This window comes from Parus major, chromosome 10, assembly GCF_001522545.3.
Source record: "Parus major isolate Abel chromosome 10, Parus_major1.1, whole genome shotgun sequence".
Classification (NCBI taxonomy): Eukaryota; Metazoa; Chordata; class Aves; order Passeriformes; family Paridae; genus Parus; species Parus major.
The window spans coordinates 10,204,828-10,220,024 of record NC_031779.1 but is presented as its reverse complement, the minus strand read 5'-3'; the positions used below and the strand labels follow the sequence as shown (position 1 = coordinate 10,220,024).

The following is a 15,197-nucleotide window of genomic DNA, read 5'->3' as shown; positions in this document are numbered from 1 at the left end:
CAGAGCCAGAAGCAAGAGGATAAGAGCAGCTAATAATGACTTCAGGACATTCAGAATCTATTTTGTTATACTTACCCACAAATGCACCAAATTCTACATTATTATCTCCTTCTGTAGCCTTAGAGAAAACAGTCTCTTCATGCTTTACTGCAGAATCCAGCTGACTTTTGCAACTGGGTCGAGATGGAGTGCTAACAAAACACTTCGTTGTTGGGGATGTTACATGTGGCATGCTGTTGGATGAGTTGCCTAATTTTTTACTTTTACTAGTGGATTTTGAGATCTCTGCAGCCTGTATTCGTTGGCGAAGTTCTGGAGGAGAAATAGCATTTGAAAATAAGGCACTGCCTGAGGAACCTGCCTCTTGGAAGTTTTTTTCTTCTCTTCGGGAAACCAGAGCCAACTCCTGACCAATTGTCTTATGGTGGACTTCTTTGTCATCCCGGATAGAAATGTTACAGAGTAAAGCATTATTGCTCTCAAGGCCTCCTTGCGGGAAAGAACCAAAGACATTTCCAATGCTGTGCTTTTTCCACACAGATGATCTGAGAGAGCCATCCTCAATGAGATTTTGTGCCAAATGTTTTGAAATGCTCAGTTCCCGGGTGATTTCATTATGAACCTTGCTGGCTTCTGAGGCTTTCTGCGCTGTCAGTGTTTTCAGAGTATCCACAGTTAGAGCAGACAGATCCTGGAGGTGGCCAATCTGTGAATCTAAAGACTGTAATGACCTTTTAATGTAGTTGACACGATCACCAACTTCCTTTATCTGAATGCACATTTGTTCCACCCTAAGAAAAATCAAATTATGAAGTAGATATGAAAGGTATTTTTCTCAACACACAAAAGAAACATCATAACCCTTTCTGTCCATTTAATCAGGGGGAAAAACAACTTTGAAATGTCACAATAATACGATAGCATTGGATTGTTTTGTAATACAACATTTGTACATACTTCTGAATCACAGAATTAAAACAGCTATCAATAGAGGGCCTACAGCACCAGTTTCTTAAAACATCATGGGAAATTAAATAATATGATTGCCTCAGTTTACTGACTGCTTCTGTAGACCAAGAAGCATCAATGACATTATAAGTTTCTGCATAACAATGGAAAGTTACCATGTAAAATTTGCATAAACACTTTCTATTCTTGAGCTGCATTTCTCCCCCTTTCAAGTACATTTAAAAAACCTGTAAAAGTTCTAATTCTCTATTCAGGAATTTTACTTGTAAATACTCTACCGTTCGAATGTGACTCGAATCCTCTCCTCACTTCCAGAATGAAATTTATCATCCTTTTCATTGAAATACATCTCAACACACAGCTCTTCAAAATCATGAAGTTTCTTCTGATCTTCTTCTGTGAGGAAGAGTTCTAAAGAGAGACCAACAGTTCCAATGACATATATGTAGTGAAGTTGTACAGGTGTTTAAAACTAACAGTCACAACTCTACAAAGGATGTTAACAATGAAAAGCCACAATAAAACCAAAAACAAACAAACCCAGAAAAAACCCCAAACAACACACTACCAGAGGGCCACCTAGGACCTTTCCTCTCTCATTGCAAAAAAAGTTCCAAGGTCAAAGATTGACAATGAAATAAAATGAAAATAGTAATTCTGAGAGGATCTGTGCACAATATTATCATTCCTTACACTCCTACCCTTTAATCCCTTTATCTTTGAGGCAGAAGTTACATTCCTTAGCTGGATTTTATTTTTTTGAAAGTTTCAAAGAAGTTTTACAAGAAGGAAAAAATCATCTCCATTAGCAATAACAAGAAATTTAATCTCTTTGTTTGTGTGCTAGGTGAATTTTACTGGAGATTTCTAGGGGCTGGCATGAAACTTGTGAGAAAAGCATGGTGATTTTCAAAAGAATTATCAATACTGAAAGCATATAAAATTAAGACCCACTTTGACTTTCTTCACAATACACATTGTAACCACAAACATGGCGCTTTTCTGACAGTTTGCTTTAACCATATCAAAAATATTACTGCAATTTTTTTGGATAACTGTTCATACTTGGCCCATCTGAAGTCTTGTCTGTCTTTCTTCTTTTACATATACAGCAGAACAGGGAAGCCATATGGCTAAGAATGATCAGTGGTGGAGGCAGAACAGGTTTTTCATGGTAGGCCATAATGAAATGATAGCGCTGATACTTCCACACAATATTTGAAATTGCCTTGACTTGTAAATACACGTTGCTGAAAGGGAACAGAACAATATTAACACATCAAGATGCTTTTTGGGGTGGTGGGGAGTTGATGGTATTTGTTTAGTGGTTGCTGGATCATTTATTTTTTTAACACTTTGATAGCAATCTTGAATTCTGAAGCCAGTAAAGTAAGAGACAAAAGCATAAACTTTTTTTTGCTGTAAAATTATTTTTGTGGAAATTGGAAGGACATTCAAGAGAACACTATGATCTAGAGCAATAAATAGAATAAATTATCAGAAATAAATTACTCTGAGATTAAATTTCAAGTTTGTTGAACAAAAAAATTAATTATTTCTAACTAAACTCAAATTTTATATCACATCATGTTAATTCTCCAGTCTGCCTTCACTGTTTGTGAGCTGCTTATGCCCATAAATCAAACACTTGCAGAGAATTCTAAATGACAGCTTACTACAATTGAACCAAATCAACTGGAGAACATTAAATATTTAGAAACAGCAGTCAATAAAGACAAAGAAACAATTGTTTGTTTTCTGACAAAGAAGTTACAAAATGCCTTCAAATTTCCTTGCACTCTGATTCCCCTGACCTCATAGATGCAATGTAAACCAGTAACATCACACACTTCACTAACTTAGCCATGGGCTTGCAGTGAGGAAGAGACAAAGACCAGCCTCAGAACCTGAAAAAAACTTCCAGGAAATGGGATTGCTTTGATCTGGCATCAGTGGTTATCTTGTTATCTTACTGCAATGAGATAGACTTGTCCAATTATTAGCAAAATTAACTATTATCTACATACTTACTTGAAAAATGCAATCAGGAGATTAACCATGATTATGTACTGTACAAAGAGGTAGACAGCTTGAAGAAACGGGGTCAACCATGTTCCTGGGCCACAGAGATGAGCAACTTTTTCATCTGAATTATTTGCACATACTGTGTTGGGAAAAAAAAGATACAGAGAAGACATGTACATCTTTTAGAACTCCCAGCAAGTAAAGACACAAAAAAAAAAAAAGAGGTCACTTCCAGTTTGCAAAAACCAACTATCATGCACTGGGGTTCTGCAACTCAAAATGTCTCCATGCATTTAGGAACATGGTAGAAAAATACCAGAGACAATGTTTCTGGCTGATACTATGCTGTAATCATATTATTGGCTTTTTTAAAAAAGCATAGTACATCACCACAGTCAAAATTTTGTCATGATAGCTGTGGGACAGAATTGCAAAATCTTGCTAGGAATATCCTTGAGAGAAACTGCAACTATGTAGTTTTCATTCTAAGCCAATCAAGTTTTAGAAAAGAAAACGAAAAACCAGGTCACATAGTTATACAGCTGCAACCCACAAAAAGGAGATATTCCAATGAGTGGAATCAAAGCAAACAGTACTGGGACTTCCATAAAATTGGAATTTCATAACATTTTGAGAAGACTTTATCAGAGTAAGTTTTTTCTTTACTTGCTTCATAATTGCAGTATCTTACCATCAATTTCATAGGCATAGACTTCACCAAAAATCATCCAGTATGGATGAAACACAATATCTCTAGCAAGAGTCCAAGAGGGTGCCTCATCAGGATACAGTATTGCCTTCCTGGGAACACCAAAACTAAGTAGTACAAGTGCCATGATCACCACAATGTAAAACATGTTAGCCACCTATTAACACAAAAAAGTCAGTTAATCCATGAGGTCATAAATACGATCTCACAACTTTTAAACTTCTACAGTGACAGCATACACTTTAGAAAGTCTATGTATTATATAAAGAAAAGAGTCCAGGACACAAGTATTTCACTCAGAAAATTTTGTTAAATACTAAGCCCTGTTAAAAAACCCCAAAACTACTGAGGTTTTTTCCTGTCCTTTCTTATAATGTATTTAGTACCCTTGGCCAAAGGCAACTGAGCATATTTCCCTTTCAACTTAAATATGATTAGGTAGGTACACAAGGAGCAGCTGACAAAGAGAAACATTCCTTCCTAAAAGTATTCACCAGCTGCACAAAAAACAGAGGTAGTTTCCGAAGGACAGGAAGACAGAACCTGTGCCTCTTGCAAGAAATCAAAGTGAGAAATGAGCAACTTGATGCCCTCTTTTTTAAGGAATGACAGGGTTCAATTTTCTAAGAACCATTTTATGGAGGGAAGAAACACAAAAGCCCCTTCCACATTCATATATACAGCTCTCAAGCCTTAAAATGGTTTTTAACACTTAGAATAGCTAATGGCAGAAGACCTCAAGTTATTTAATTTAACATTCAAACAATTTTAATATTATTTGTGTGAGATGACAAGAAGCATAATCTGTTCCCAGTTTTCCACAGCACAAACCACGAAGGTGCTTTAGGACACTAAGCAAGTTAAAAGTTTTGACCTAAAGAACACAAAGGCTATAAACTTCAGACCTCAATAGGAAGGTGAATCAAGACAAAGGCTTCATCATATTCATTTAAGTCTCTGACATCTGAGAACAGAACAGGCCAGAGAAGGAAGATTTGCCATTTTTTTACATTTATGTAACAAGGACAGCTGCATAAGGAAGCCTTCTAATCAGTGCTTCTTTTGAAACCCTTTAAGTGATATTCCAGCTAGCTAATTCTACACACCACATTGTTATCCTATTACAGCAGGATAAGAGACTTCTAACTAAATAAAACTATTGAGAGAAGTTGTAAATGGATGCAGTTGGGGAAAAAAAAATCAGTAACAAACATAGTACTTACCATTTTCCCAATCATCATAACATAAGGGCCAGCCTGTTGATTTACAGCTAGAAAATCCAGTAATCGCACATACCAAAAAATTATATTGAGACAATATGTTATTCTTCCAGCAACAAAGATGTAATTTTCTCTGTAAGTGTTTTCTCCAAAATTCCCCTTGGCTCCAAATCTTAACGCAAACCCGATGAAGAAAGTGACAATGGCAACTGTGTCACTGATATTGAAGTAATCACTGAACCACACTTTGATCTTCTGATTAATCTTCCCAGCCTCTGACATAAAAATCTGTAAAATAAATTTAAAAGCTGTAATAGTTATTCAAATGGATAACTCTTAAATGCTGAGCAATCAAAACCAGTGTTTACTGGGACAGCTTCACAACAAGGAGAGGAGCGTTTTGCTCTGTCTAACTAATTTATCAAGGAATTTTGGATTCAGTGGGTTTTGGTGATGTTTTTATTTCTTTTGAGGCAGTTACTGTGACAAAAATGAACCTTCAGTTCACCTGCATTCAGTTAAGCCTGAGGTACCAGGTTAAGGGACTAACTTATCTCTCCCATTTAAAATTTATTACAAAATTTATGTAAAGTCTCTTGCTGCCCAGGAACTCTGTAGTTATGATGGCTCTCCTGTGTCACTAAAGCTATTTTTTTTTGTTTTGATATCTGATCTCAGCACAGTGGTAGAACCTGCCTGACAAATAAATACACATTTTACCCACCTTGAGTTACAAGGCCTCCATCTAGCAGCCTATACCAAGCTTTAAGATAAAGGTATTACATCATGTACTCTGATGCTTGAAGTTGCTTCAGTTTTCTTGTTTACAGAATAATATTTTAAAGCATACTGTTTTAACTGACAAAAAAAAAAAAAAAGCTAAAATCCTAGATTGTTACAGGCATACCTCACGAATTTTCTCAATTGCTGATGTGAAAATGTAAGCAATAACAATCCACTCCTGAACAGATGGTAATTCTTCCATTTTTACAAGAACCACGAATGTGTAGAGCATGAGGAATCCTAAGTATGCCAACTAAAAAAACAAATAAAATATATACATATAATTACTGAAGGATCCTTTATATACGTACATGGAATCTTTTGATGTGGTATACAATAGAAGCTTCAAGTAGGATTACAGGACTATATTTACCCCTTTAAATTATTTATAAGGGGATACAAGCATTTTCATTTTCGAAAAGGAAAAATAGCTGTCATAAGCTATTTATTGCTAGCAAAACTTCACTCTTATTACAGCTATTTTCCTTTAGTACAAATTCTAGCACTTCTGTTACAGCAACTGAAACGAAGCTGTGTGTGCACTTGAGACTAATAAATGGTTATAGAACTCCTGCTAGCAACTGATGAAAGTAATTACTCAGAACAGAATTTAAAAAACCCAAACCACAGGGCATAGCATGTGCTTACACAATTTTATAAAAACAAGTGTTTCTCCTTTCCAGCTCAGCAAGGTAACAGGTTTTCTGTCTGCTTTTTGGAAAGTGCTTGACATTGATTCAATCAGAGCTACATGTTGGGAAACTAACACAAAAATTTCTGCTACATTTCCAAATAAAAGACACACTGCACAGAAAAAAACTCACCGTATTAAACCAAAACTTCACAATAGGAGCATGATAAAATGCATAAAACTTCTGTGTAATTGGGAGTCTTTTAGGTTTTGCTGGAGTTTCCATGTCATGCTTTTCAAAAGTACTGTCCAAGATCCTCACTTCTTTAAAAACCTCCTAAAATAAAAGGACTGTTAATTTCCCACACAAAAATACATACTTTCTGGCATTAAATTTCACTTCTTTGACTTAAAAATATTTAAGTGAAGAATATTGTTTTTAATATCTCCCTCTGCCCCATATTACCATAGGTATTTCATCTGCTGCAGTCTGGAAGTTGTTCTCACTGTCATCCATTGCCATTTGATGTGCATCTTGAGACTGAGGAATATGTGACATTTCAGCCTTGGTCTTATATTCCAACAGCAGTATAGCAGGAGGGAGTAGAATACTCAGTATCACCTGGAAAAGATGAAGACAGTGTAAATAGTTCACAGCTACATTAAAGTATCAGAATATACCAACACACAGAATAGCTTCTGAACATATATTATCTAAATTTCTCTTGCTACGAGGGGAAAAATACAGAAAATAATTAGTTGTTATTACTTGTATATACACTTAAGAGCTTAAGATCACACATACAGAGTGTTTCTTGACTTGAAGACATAGGAAATGGGAAAAACCAACAAATGCCAAAATTCAAAACTACTAGAAAGAATGTACTCCAAGCCTGAAGATAGAGACATTTTGTTCACACTCTGTGGAATGGTGTATTGCTAAAGTGTATTTTAAAAGGATATACAAGGTTGTGGTTTGTGGAGGGAGAGGGGAGTCGTGTATGTTTTGTTTGGGGTTTGTTTGGTTGGTTTTTTTCAATTTACAGTAAAAATATGAGCTAAGGTAGAGATGAAGAGAGTAAGTGAAAGCTATTTACTGTCATTAGCCTGTTACAAAGCAAGCAAGAAAACAGTTAATCAGTTATCAAAGAGGATTTTAGTAGGTCACAAGTTAAACAATGCTTGTGGGTATTTTGTAAGAAAGTTTTATTTCATTTTATTTCTAGCAACAATTAGGTTTTGATACCTAATTTCTCAAAGAATTATCACTCCCATTTTGGTTCAACTGATCTATATCAATTATCTCTGTCTATATCATAATTGATCTCTATTACAAAAAGGGCATCACTGGAAAACCTGTCCCCAGTTTGGCTACCCTTGTTTCATTCTGTGCCCTGCTTTTGCTCAGTTCCTCCAAAATAGGATATTCACAAAGCTTTTTTACATCAAGTCTTATGTGCCCCCTGTAAAAAGCCAAAATGCATGAAACTACAGTCTTACAACAGGTTTTCCATCTGTTAAGGGTTGTTACTACTATGTTTTTAGTAGTGGATTAGTATTCACATGATCTCTTTAAGCCTCTGATTAAAGGCTACTTGCCTGGTTTTTGCCTTCTATATTTCTGTACCTTATTTGAAAAGATAATAGAGTGTCAAAAGAAGCGTTTACAACAAATATTCCAGTTTTGATTATGTTATAGGAGACTGGTTTACAGGATTTATTAATAAAAGCTATAGTGGTGAAAGCTTTACACTAACAGCATTTAAACACACACTTTCCTTCCCTTTAAACATAAACTCCACTGGCCCTTTTTACATGAATAAACTGCAAGAGTGCTTACTTTGTACCATGAATTCTTCCTCATGTTCAGCCTTCCCATCCACATATCTGATAACAACATCTGTGTGCAAGTGTGTGCTACAAACGGACGGAGCCTCGAGGACACTGCCAGCTTCAGACAAGTGGAGTTGCTCCAGTTTTTAAGCTCATAAGTCAGTAGTTTCATTGCCATAGTTTCATCTTGTCGGAAGGACTGCTCTAACAGCTCAACTGCCAGCTGACCAAACTCACTAAAATAAAGAAAAAAACCAACAAAACAAAATATAGTATCTATAGAAATGACCGTGAGTTTAGCATGAATTTTCTTGCACAAATTCCCAACCTGCACAGCTTGAAGGGACTATTATTTGTCTCTTCTGTACAGAGACACCGTAATTTTTAACCACAATACATCAATCTGTGATTTCTGTTAAAAACATACACATGCTAAAACAGCTATTAAACACGCACAGAAATTACACAGAAGAAAATGGCACATTGAGTCTCCTTTTAATTTGACTATAAAACAAGACTTTTAACAGCCCTCAAGAAAGAGCAATATCTAATCTAAAGCTTAAATCTTTTGCAAAACATAATTGTTTTCAAGTGTGCTCACGGAACAATTTGTGTTTTGTCCATAAGTAGCCCACTACCTTTATTGCAGATGTCAAGAAAATACTTTGAATAGGAATGTAATTTACTTGGAATACTGCTTCAGTTCTTCCGAAGTATCATCAACAAGGTCACTTTGTTTTGCCTCATATGCCATGGACCGATAGACTTTGCAAGCCACCAAAGCTTTGGCCATGGACTCCTCGCCGTGCTGCCAGAAGAAAAGAGCCATCTTCTGCCTCTTCATCAGCACTGCCCACAGCAACAGCTCATTCAGGGGATAAGCAAAACGTCTTGTTTCAGGATCATCTATGTCAACTATTTCATCTTTGGTTCTTTTCTTTTTTCCCTCTTCTGCACCAGTGTCAATCTTTAAATAAAACCACAAAGTCACATTTTAAGTCGCTATACTTGGTCTTTATGTAACTTGAAATAAAATGCTGAGAGATCCAATACCAAATTATAAATAATTAAAAAAAGAAAAAAGAATTTTTGAAGACTTGAAAAGCAGCTGGAACTTTTGTTCAAAAACTTCAGTTAAGTACAATTCATTTTAATAACTGTGAGACTGAATTAATTTGAATTATAGATCAAAGAAAAGCCATAACTAATATACCTACATACAAATAAAAAAACTCATGGAAACTGCTTGTAGTAGTAACACATAGCCAAATCTTGCTCCATTTATTAAGCCATGTGAATCTCATCCTCATTACTAGAACTCTGTCAAAGATAAGCTTTTTGGTCCCTAACCTATCAAAGCATATCCACAAGACTACTATACAGAAAGAGAAACACCCTTTACAGAATCCTGTAAAAGAGCTGCAGTTTAGAAACAAAGACAAAAGCAAGGTTGAAATTCCAGCTTTACCAAAGTCAATGCAATTGCTGCTACTCACACTCCAGTGGCACTTGGATTTCCAGCAGGCTCCCCACTCTCAGCACTTGAAATAAACCCCACCATGCTCCCATCACAACCCTTACCTTTGGTTTGTACGGCTGCGCGGTTTTGATGAAATGATTGTGGCGCATTTTTTCTTTCTTGTCTGCCCTGTTACCAAAAGACTCATGGCTTTTACACATCTGAGGAGTAGTACTTGAAGGATTTCGTCCAGATCTCTGCAACAAGAAGTTGTTTGGTTACTGAAACATTGATGAACTTACACAACAGCACAAAGAGAATTCTCACTGGATATTTAACATGGTTTCTTGTTTGTTTTCATTATTTTTAAGAAGTCACTAAATGGGCAGTTACACTTGTTGGTTAGTGTAGCTTGCACAAAAAGCTAAAATATCTGTATCCCAAGCCCTGGTGAATCTGTGTGTCCTGGTGAATGTGCAGCATCCATTCTTCCCCTGTGAGGAGGAAAAGAGGGAATCACAGACAAGGAATTAGGATATGCTAGAATAAGGTTGAGGAGAACAAACCCAGTTGTTTGTCCTTAATCCCAAGATGGTTCTCAGCTGCCCTCATAGCCCTTACTATTGCATTTAAAAGAGCCAGTCCATTGACAAGAAGAACAAACCAACATGGATTCAATCATTCTACAAAACACAAGGGTTTGGGTTTTTTCAATTGAGAACAAATGGGCTGTTACCCAAGTGCACGTACCCGATTGTTCCCGCTGAGACTGTTGTATATTGCTCTAAAGCGTTTCCTTGTATAGGTGCATCTGTAGGTTCCTCCCATCAGATATTCAATAACCAGTCCCACATCAATCAGGTTGATTTTATATCCTGGAGGAAGATTTCCCTAGGAATACAAAAGGTATTTTTGCTTTTTGAAGATATAATATTAAACTTGCTTAGAGTGTTTCTACTTTATCACAGCTCTAAATAATAATTTTTTAAAAAAATCTTTTCATGATTAAAAAACCTCCAACATAAAATCCAAAAAGCATTTACATGGCTCAACAGTTATTATTTTTAAAGAAAGACCAGGTTATACCTTCTTTTCTACATGAACTCCCCTAACAGAATAGATACTCATGTATTGGTAGGGGAGGCACTGGGAATCTTTTGTCTACTGTTTTAACAGGCAAAATTTCTCCATGCTGGGAGCATCAGCTTTCAATCCCTCCAAGAAGGAAAATAATCAAAAGTAAGATGAAAGATAACACTCTTTAAGTGTAACATCTTTTAGGCAACAGGGAACCAAGCATACAACAGACAGAAGTATTGTAAACTACCAAAATGTCTGCAGAGGTAGCTTAATACTTAAAATAAAATTCAACTAATAAATTGCAGATCAAATTGATAATCAAATACAAGAAATTAACAAAAAATAACTGCTAGTTTGACAGATTTTTTTACATGGACAGCATACCTGTTTGACATCCCGAACAAGATGAAAGAGTGTTGGATTTGTTGGCCCTTGTTTCTTTATAACAAAAGAGAGGGGAAATTTTGGAATGAGCAATTCACGTGCAACACCATAAGAGGTTAATTTTAAAAACTAATTTAAAATATAAAAATATAATATAATATAAATAAATATAATAAATAAATAAACTTATCAATGAGGCTTCTCTACAGCACTTCATTAGCTAAAGAATTCTTTTTTTTTTTTTGGTCAAAAGCACAGAGTGAGACTTAACACAAACCTAAGCCATATTTGTGTACTACTCACATCAGCTAATTTTTGGTGGAAGGTTCTTTGTTCTGTCTTTGGATACCATTATCAAAATTACCTTGGAATTCTTAGATCAACACCTACAGCAACAAAATTTTTCTGCGTAATAATTATAACTATGCAGGTTGAAAAATTAAACTCTTTCTAGAATTATTATGATGTTAACTGCTACAGACAGAATCCATCCTGTGAAGCCCTACAGATCTCAGATTCTGGGCACAAGTTTCACCCACAGGACCTTCTCACATTCTCTTCCCCACTGTGGTTTGCACACTCTGTGTGTCCACAGCAGAGCTGCAATTTTCCCTTTACTGTCTATCCCCACCACCAAACACAGATAAACACCCTGCTGACAGGAAATTCTGGTGCTGCTGGGGCTGTGCATCCACTTCCCAACTCCAACCTCATGCACAGGAGCCTTCCCTACCAACATCCCACAACCTCCACACTGCTGTACATGAGCCAGGACACAACAGGCTGAGCAACTAAAAAACTGCTCTAAAAAAAGCTTAAAAAGCAATCATTTACTTACTGTGTTATAAAGTTCTTCCAGCCTGGGAATTGTAAGAAATTTGTGCATGCTTACTCCGTTTTCAATCAGAAGTTTCACAAATGCAACTCTGTCCATCACCAGGGCATCCAGCATAGCCTGTTCCAGGGAGCCAACCTACAACAAATAAGTGAAAAGGTAGAGCCTAGAGAGAGGCAGTAAAAAAGTGAGCTTAGATACTGTATCAACCTCCTTCATTTACAGGGCTGGAAAAACTTTACATGTCTATGAAGATGTCACCCTAGGTTCAGAATATCCCCTGAACAATTACAGGATGGGAGAATACCCTGAAGACCTGGACTGTTCTATACATACTGCCTACTGAGACAGTGGGACTAAGGAGACATTTGGTTTAACATAACTGAGGTGTTCTCATAGGCTGATACAGGATAAAACCAAAAAATATAAAAACATAAAATATAAAAACATAAAATATATAAAGCACAATTTGCTTCAAAGATGTCAGAACCATCATGGCAATCAGTAAGCCTTACACAGTATGTACTTCTGACTGCAGACTCAATAAGCTCATGTTTTATTTTTACAGTGATAGGGAGAAAAGGCAAGAGTCACCAGGTAGCTCTCAAACTCTAACTACAAAAACCAGACATCTTTGTCTCTCCCTCAAAAGACACTGCAGCACTGCCAACAGTGCATTTTACTAGATGCTTCTTAAAAACTTTCTAGGGCAATGCAACTGTAATGAATAAAGAGCACCTGACTAACGTGAATTCAGCTTCCACCTTTTGTAATATATTTTCTCTGCTAGTTATTCAGAACAGTTGACACATTTCTAAAATTTCTGAAGCATTTTCAAATACATAATAGCAAAACAGCTTTAAAGCTGTGCAGTACACCCAAATTACTGTCTCAAAATAAATGTGTCAGTAGTCCAAAGCCTTTTTCTACAAAAGTCAAGATTCGTCCTTTAGAGTAAATTGTGCTTCTCTATATTAGGAATTATCATTCTGCTTAATCCAGATCATTACATACCAGCCATTGCTGCCCATAAACAAAAACGTGATTTTTGGCTATGTCAACTCTGTCCCATGCAAGTGTAAGAACGAGCTGGTCAAATGCAGATGCGTTTGTGCCTTAAAAAGCAAACACAATGAAGAAAATTTAAAATTAATTATAATGTAAGATAAACATTCTTGCCTTCTAAAAAGGCTAAATCAAGCAATTCACCACAAAATTATGCTCGTTATAGCATTACACAATGAAAACACAGATACTTCTTTGTTTAAAGACTTACAATTCTTATTGGTATTTTATAAATAATCTATCACATAAACACTAATCAATAATAGCTGGAGGTTCCAAATGATCTTAAAAAATTAAGTCTTACCTTTCAACAATGCTGTAAGTATTGCAACATCAATGTCCTGATGTTCATCTGACCCAATATGAAAAACTGTAATCTGTCCAAAATGGGGAAAACATATTTGAAAGTTATTTTCAGGCAAAGGTGATTGGCTTCAGTCTTTTAAATCTTTTTCAACTCCTGACATAAAAGACACCTTGTCTTCAATGGACCTTGAAGCCTGTCTATGCTCAATTTAAACCTTTAGTATGCATTTTGCTTTGTTTTCCTAAGTGGGAATGTTAAATGAATTTAACTTTTTTTCCTCCTATGATTACAATTCACTGCTGTCTATAACACAGTATCTATTTACCCCTCCAGCCCATTACAGATTAAGAGATTAACCTGCCAGCAACCATGATCAGCTGAATAAGGTATAATATTATATCTCAGAACAGCACAATGTGATGTCCAAATGAGACACCAGTCCCTGAATTCAGGGTACATACAACCTCTTTAAAGTGGTTTTGCTTTAAGCATGCATTGATAGTATACCTTTATTGGTCCACAAATGCATTTACCTTGCATAGAAAATTGTATGGCAAGATCTACTTACAAGCTCTTTTTTTTTCATGCATTCCAGCAGTGTCTGAAACAAATGAACGGCTTCACTTTGACCAAAGTTAAATGTCTTTTTGATGGTTGAAATGATTTCAGGCTCAGCACCCTCAGGAACATTCCTGAGATTGAAACAAACAAGCAGGAAAACAATTGTTTTAGATGAACAGTAATAACAACAATGCATTTAATTAGTTTCAACGTGTCCATTCAAAGTCCTGCTATCTATAAGCTTATTACTGTTGCTGTGGCAAAACCTTGGGTAACCTTTAGAAAGAACTTCGTTACTTAATCTGCAATTCTATACTACTGCCTCATAAAAGGAAACTCAACTCAACTCTCTCTCCCTTTCCTTCCCATATTGAGTTCTGAGATATTCTCAACCAAAAGATTTTGACACAAAATAATAAGCAGTGACTCCTCTGAATAAGATCCATTTTTGATCCTACCCCGGTCAAAGCTGTTTGGTTTACAGCTACATTCGTTCCCTGCCTCCCAAGGTTCTGAGGCAGCCCCTGCAACAAGGACCCAGTGTGTTTAAGGATTTATGCAAGCCTGACAACTAACTAGAAATCACCAAGTACTGTGGAGCCCAAGCACGTCCATTTTATTATTTGAAGGTACACTCAAAATAGGCAAGTGTTTTCTGCACTAAACAGAGAAAGCTTTTGTACAGATTCACAAAGAAATGGTCTCAAAACTCATCTGTGGATGACAGACATACATAGATGCCATGCATGTGTACATCTTGTCATTTATCTGTGTATGACAAGAACTGTCTGGACACAATCCTGTGCCGTGTGCTCCGGGATGTGCACTGTGGTCACCTCCAACCCGACCCATTCAGCAGTTATGTGACAGTTTGGCACTGCTGGCACTTACCCCCCCTCCTCTGTTTGCTTGTGAACATAGGCCAGGATATCTGCAGCTCTGCCAGTTCCTTCACACACCACCACAGGCACCGGAGGGCTCTCCTGAAGGAAGTCTAGAACTGTGAGGATGACATTGGGGCCACCTTCAAACACAAGTGCCACCACAGGCACACCTTGGCCAATTCCTGGAAAATGGCAAAAAATAATAAAGCTCAAAAAATGTCACAAGTGTACAGTGAATGCTAAGGCCAGTTTTACATATTTAATAAATCAGGTTTGTCCTTTCTATTGAATCAGCATTAAAATGCTGCCTGCCAGATATTAACTGTTGGCAATGTACAATTTCAAGCATTTTATGTTCTGAGCTGGGACACAAGCACTGACAAGCTGGTCAATACAACAGGGTACAGTCTACAAAACAGAAGAGATTCCTCATAGAATCATAGAATTCATGA

The 15,197-nt window shown here is 36.5% G+C and overlaps 1 protein-coding gene across 2 annotated transcripts in view; it reads right to left on the bottom strand.

Moving 5' to 3' along the window:
- Nucleotides 1-15,197, bottom strand: part of TRPM7 (transient receptor potential cation channel subfamily M member 7) — a 51,946-nt gene that overhangs the window by 11,500 nt on the left and 25,249 nt on the right. For both annotated transcript variants that reach the window (XM_015638623.3, XM_033517007.1), the window contains exons 8-26: nucleotides 14,753-14,927; nucleotides 13,869-13,992; nucleotides 13,298-13,370; nucleotides 12,943-13,043; nucleotides 11,932-12,066; nucleotides 11,094-11,147; nucleotides 10,380-10,520; nucleotides 9,752-9,886; nucleotides 8,857-9,137; nucleotides 8,178-8,406; nucleotides 6,804-6,959; nucleotides 6,531-6,674; nucleotides 5,831-5,959; nucleotides 4,927-5,211; nucleotides 3,686-3,860; nucleotides 3,001-3,133; nucleotides 2,035-2,219; nucleotides 1,248-1,380; nucleotides 76-791 (exon numbers count right to left, since the gene is read on the bottom strand). In XM_015638623.3, coding sequence (XP_015494109.1) covers nucleotides 76-791; nucleotides 1,248-1,380; nucleotides 2,035-2,219; nucleotides 3,001-3,133; nucleotides 3,686-3,860; nucleotides 4,927-5,211; nucleotides 5,831-5,959; nucleotides 6,531-6,674; nucleotides 6,804-6,959; nucleotides 8,178-8,406; nucleotides 8,857-9,137; nucleotides 9,752-9,886; nucleotides 10,380-10,520; nucleotides 11,094-11,147; nucleotides 11,932-12,066; nucleotides 12,943-13,043; nucleotides 13,298-13,370; nucleotides 13,869-13,992; nucleotides 14,753-14,927 — 3,504 coding nt within the window. The remainder of the gene's footprint in view (nucleotides 1-75; nucleotides 792-1,247; nucleotides 1,381-2,034; nucleotides 2,220-3,000; nucleotides 3,134-3,685; nucleotides 3,861-4,926; nucleotides 5,212-5,830; nucleotides 5,960-6,530; nucleotides 6,675-6,803; nucleotides 6,960-8,177; nucleotides 8,407-8,856; nucleotides 9,138-9,751; nucleotides 9,887-10,379; nucleotides 10,521-11,093; nucleotides 11,148-11,931; nucleotides 12,067-12,942; nucleotides 13,044-13,297; nucleotides 13,371-13,868; nucleotides 13,993-14,752; nucleotides 14,928-15,197) is intronic.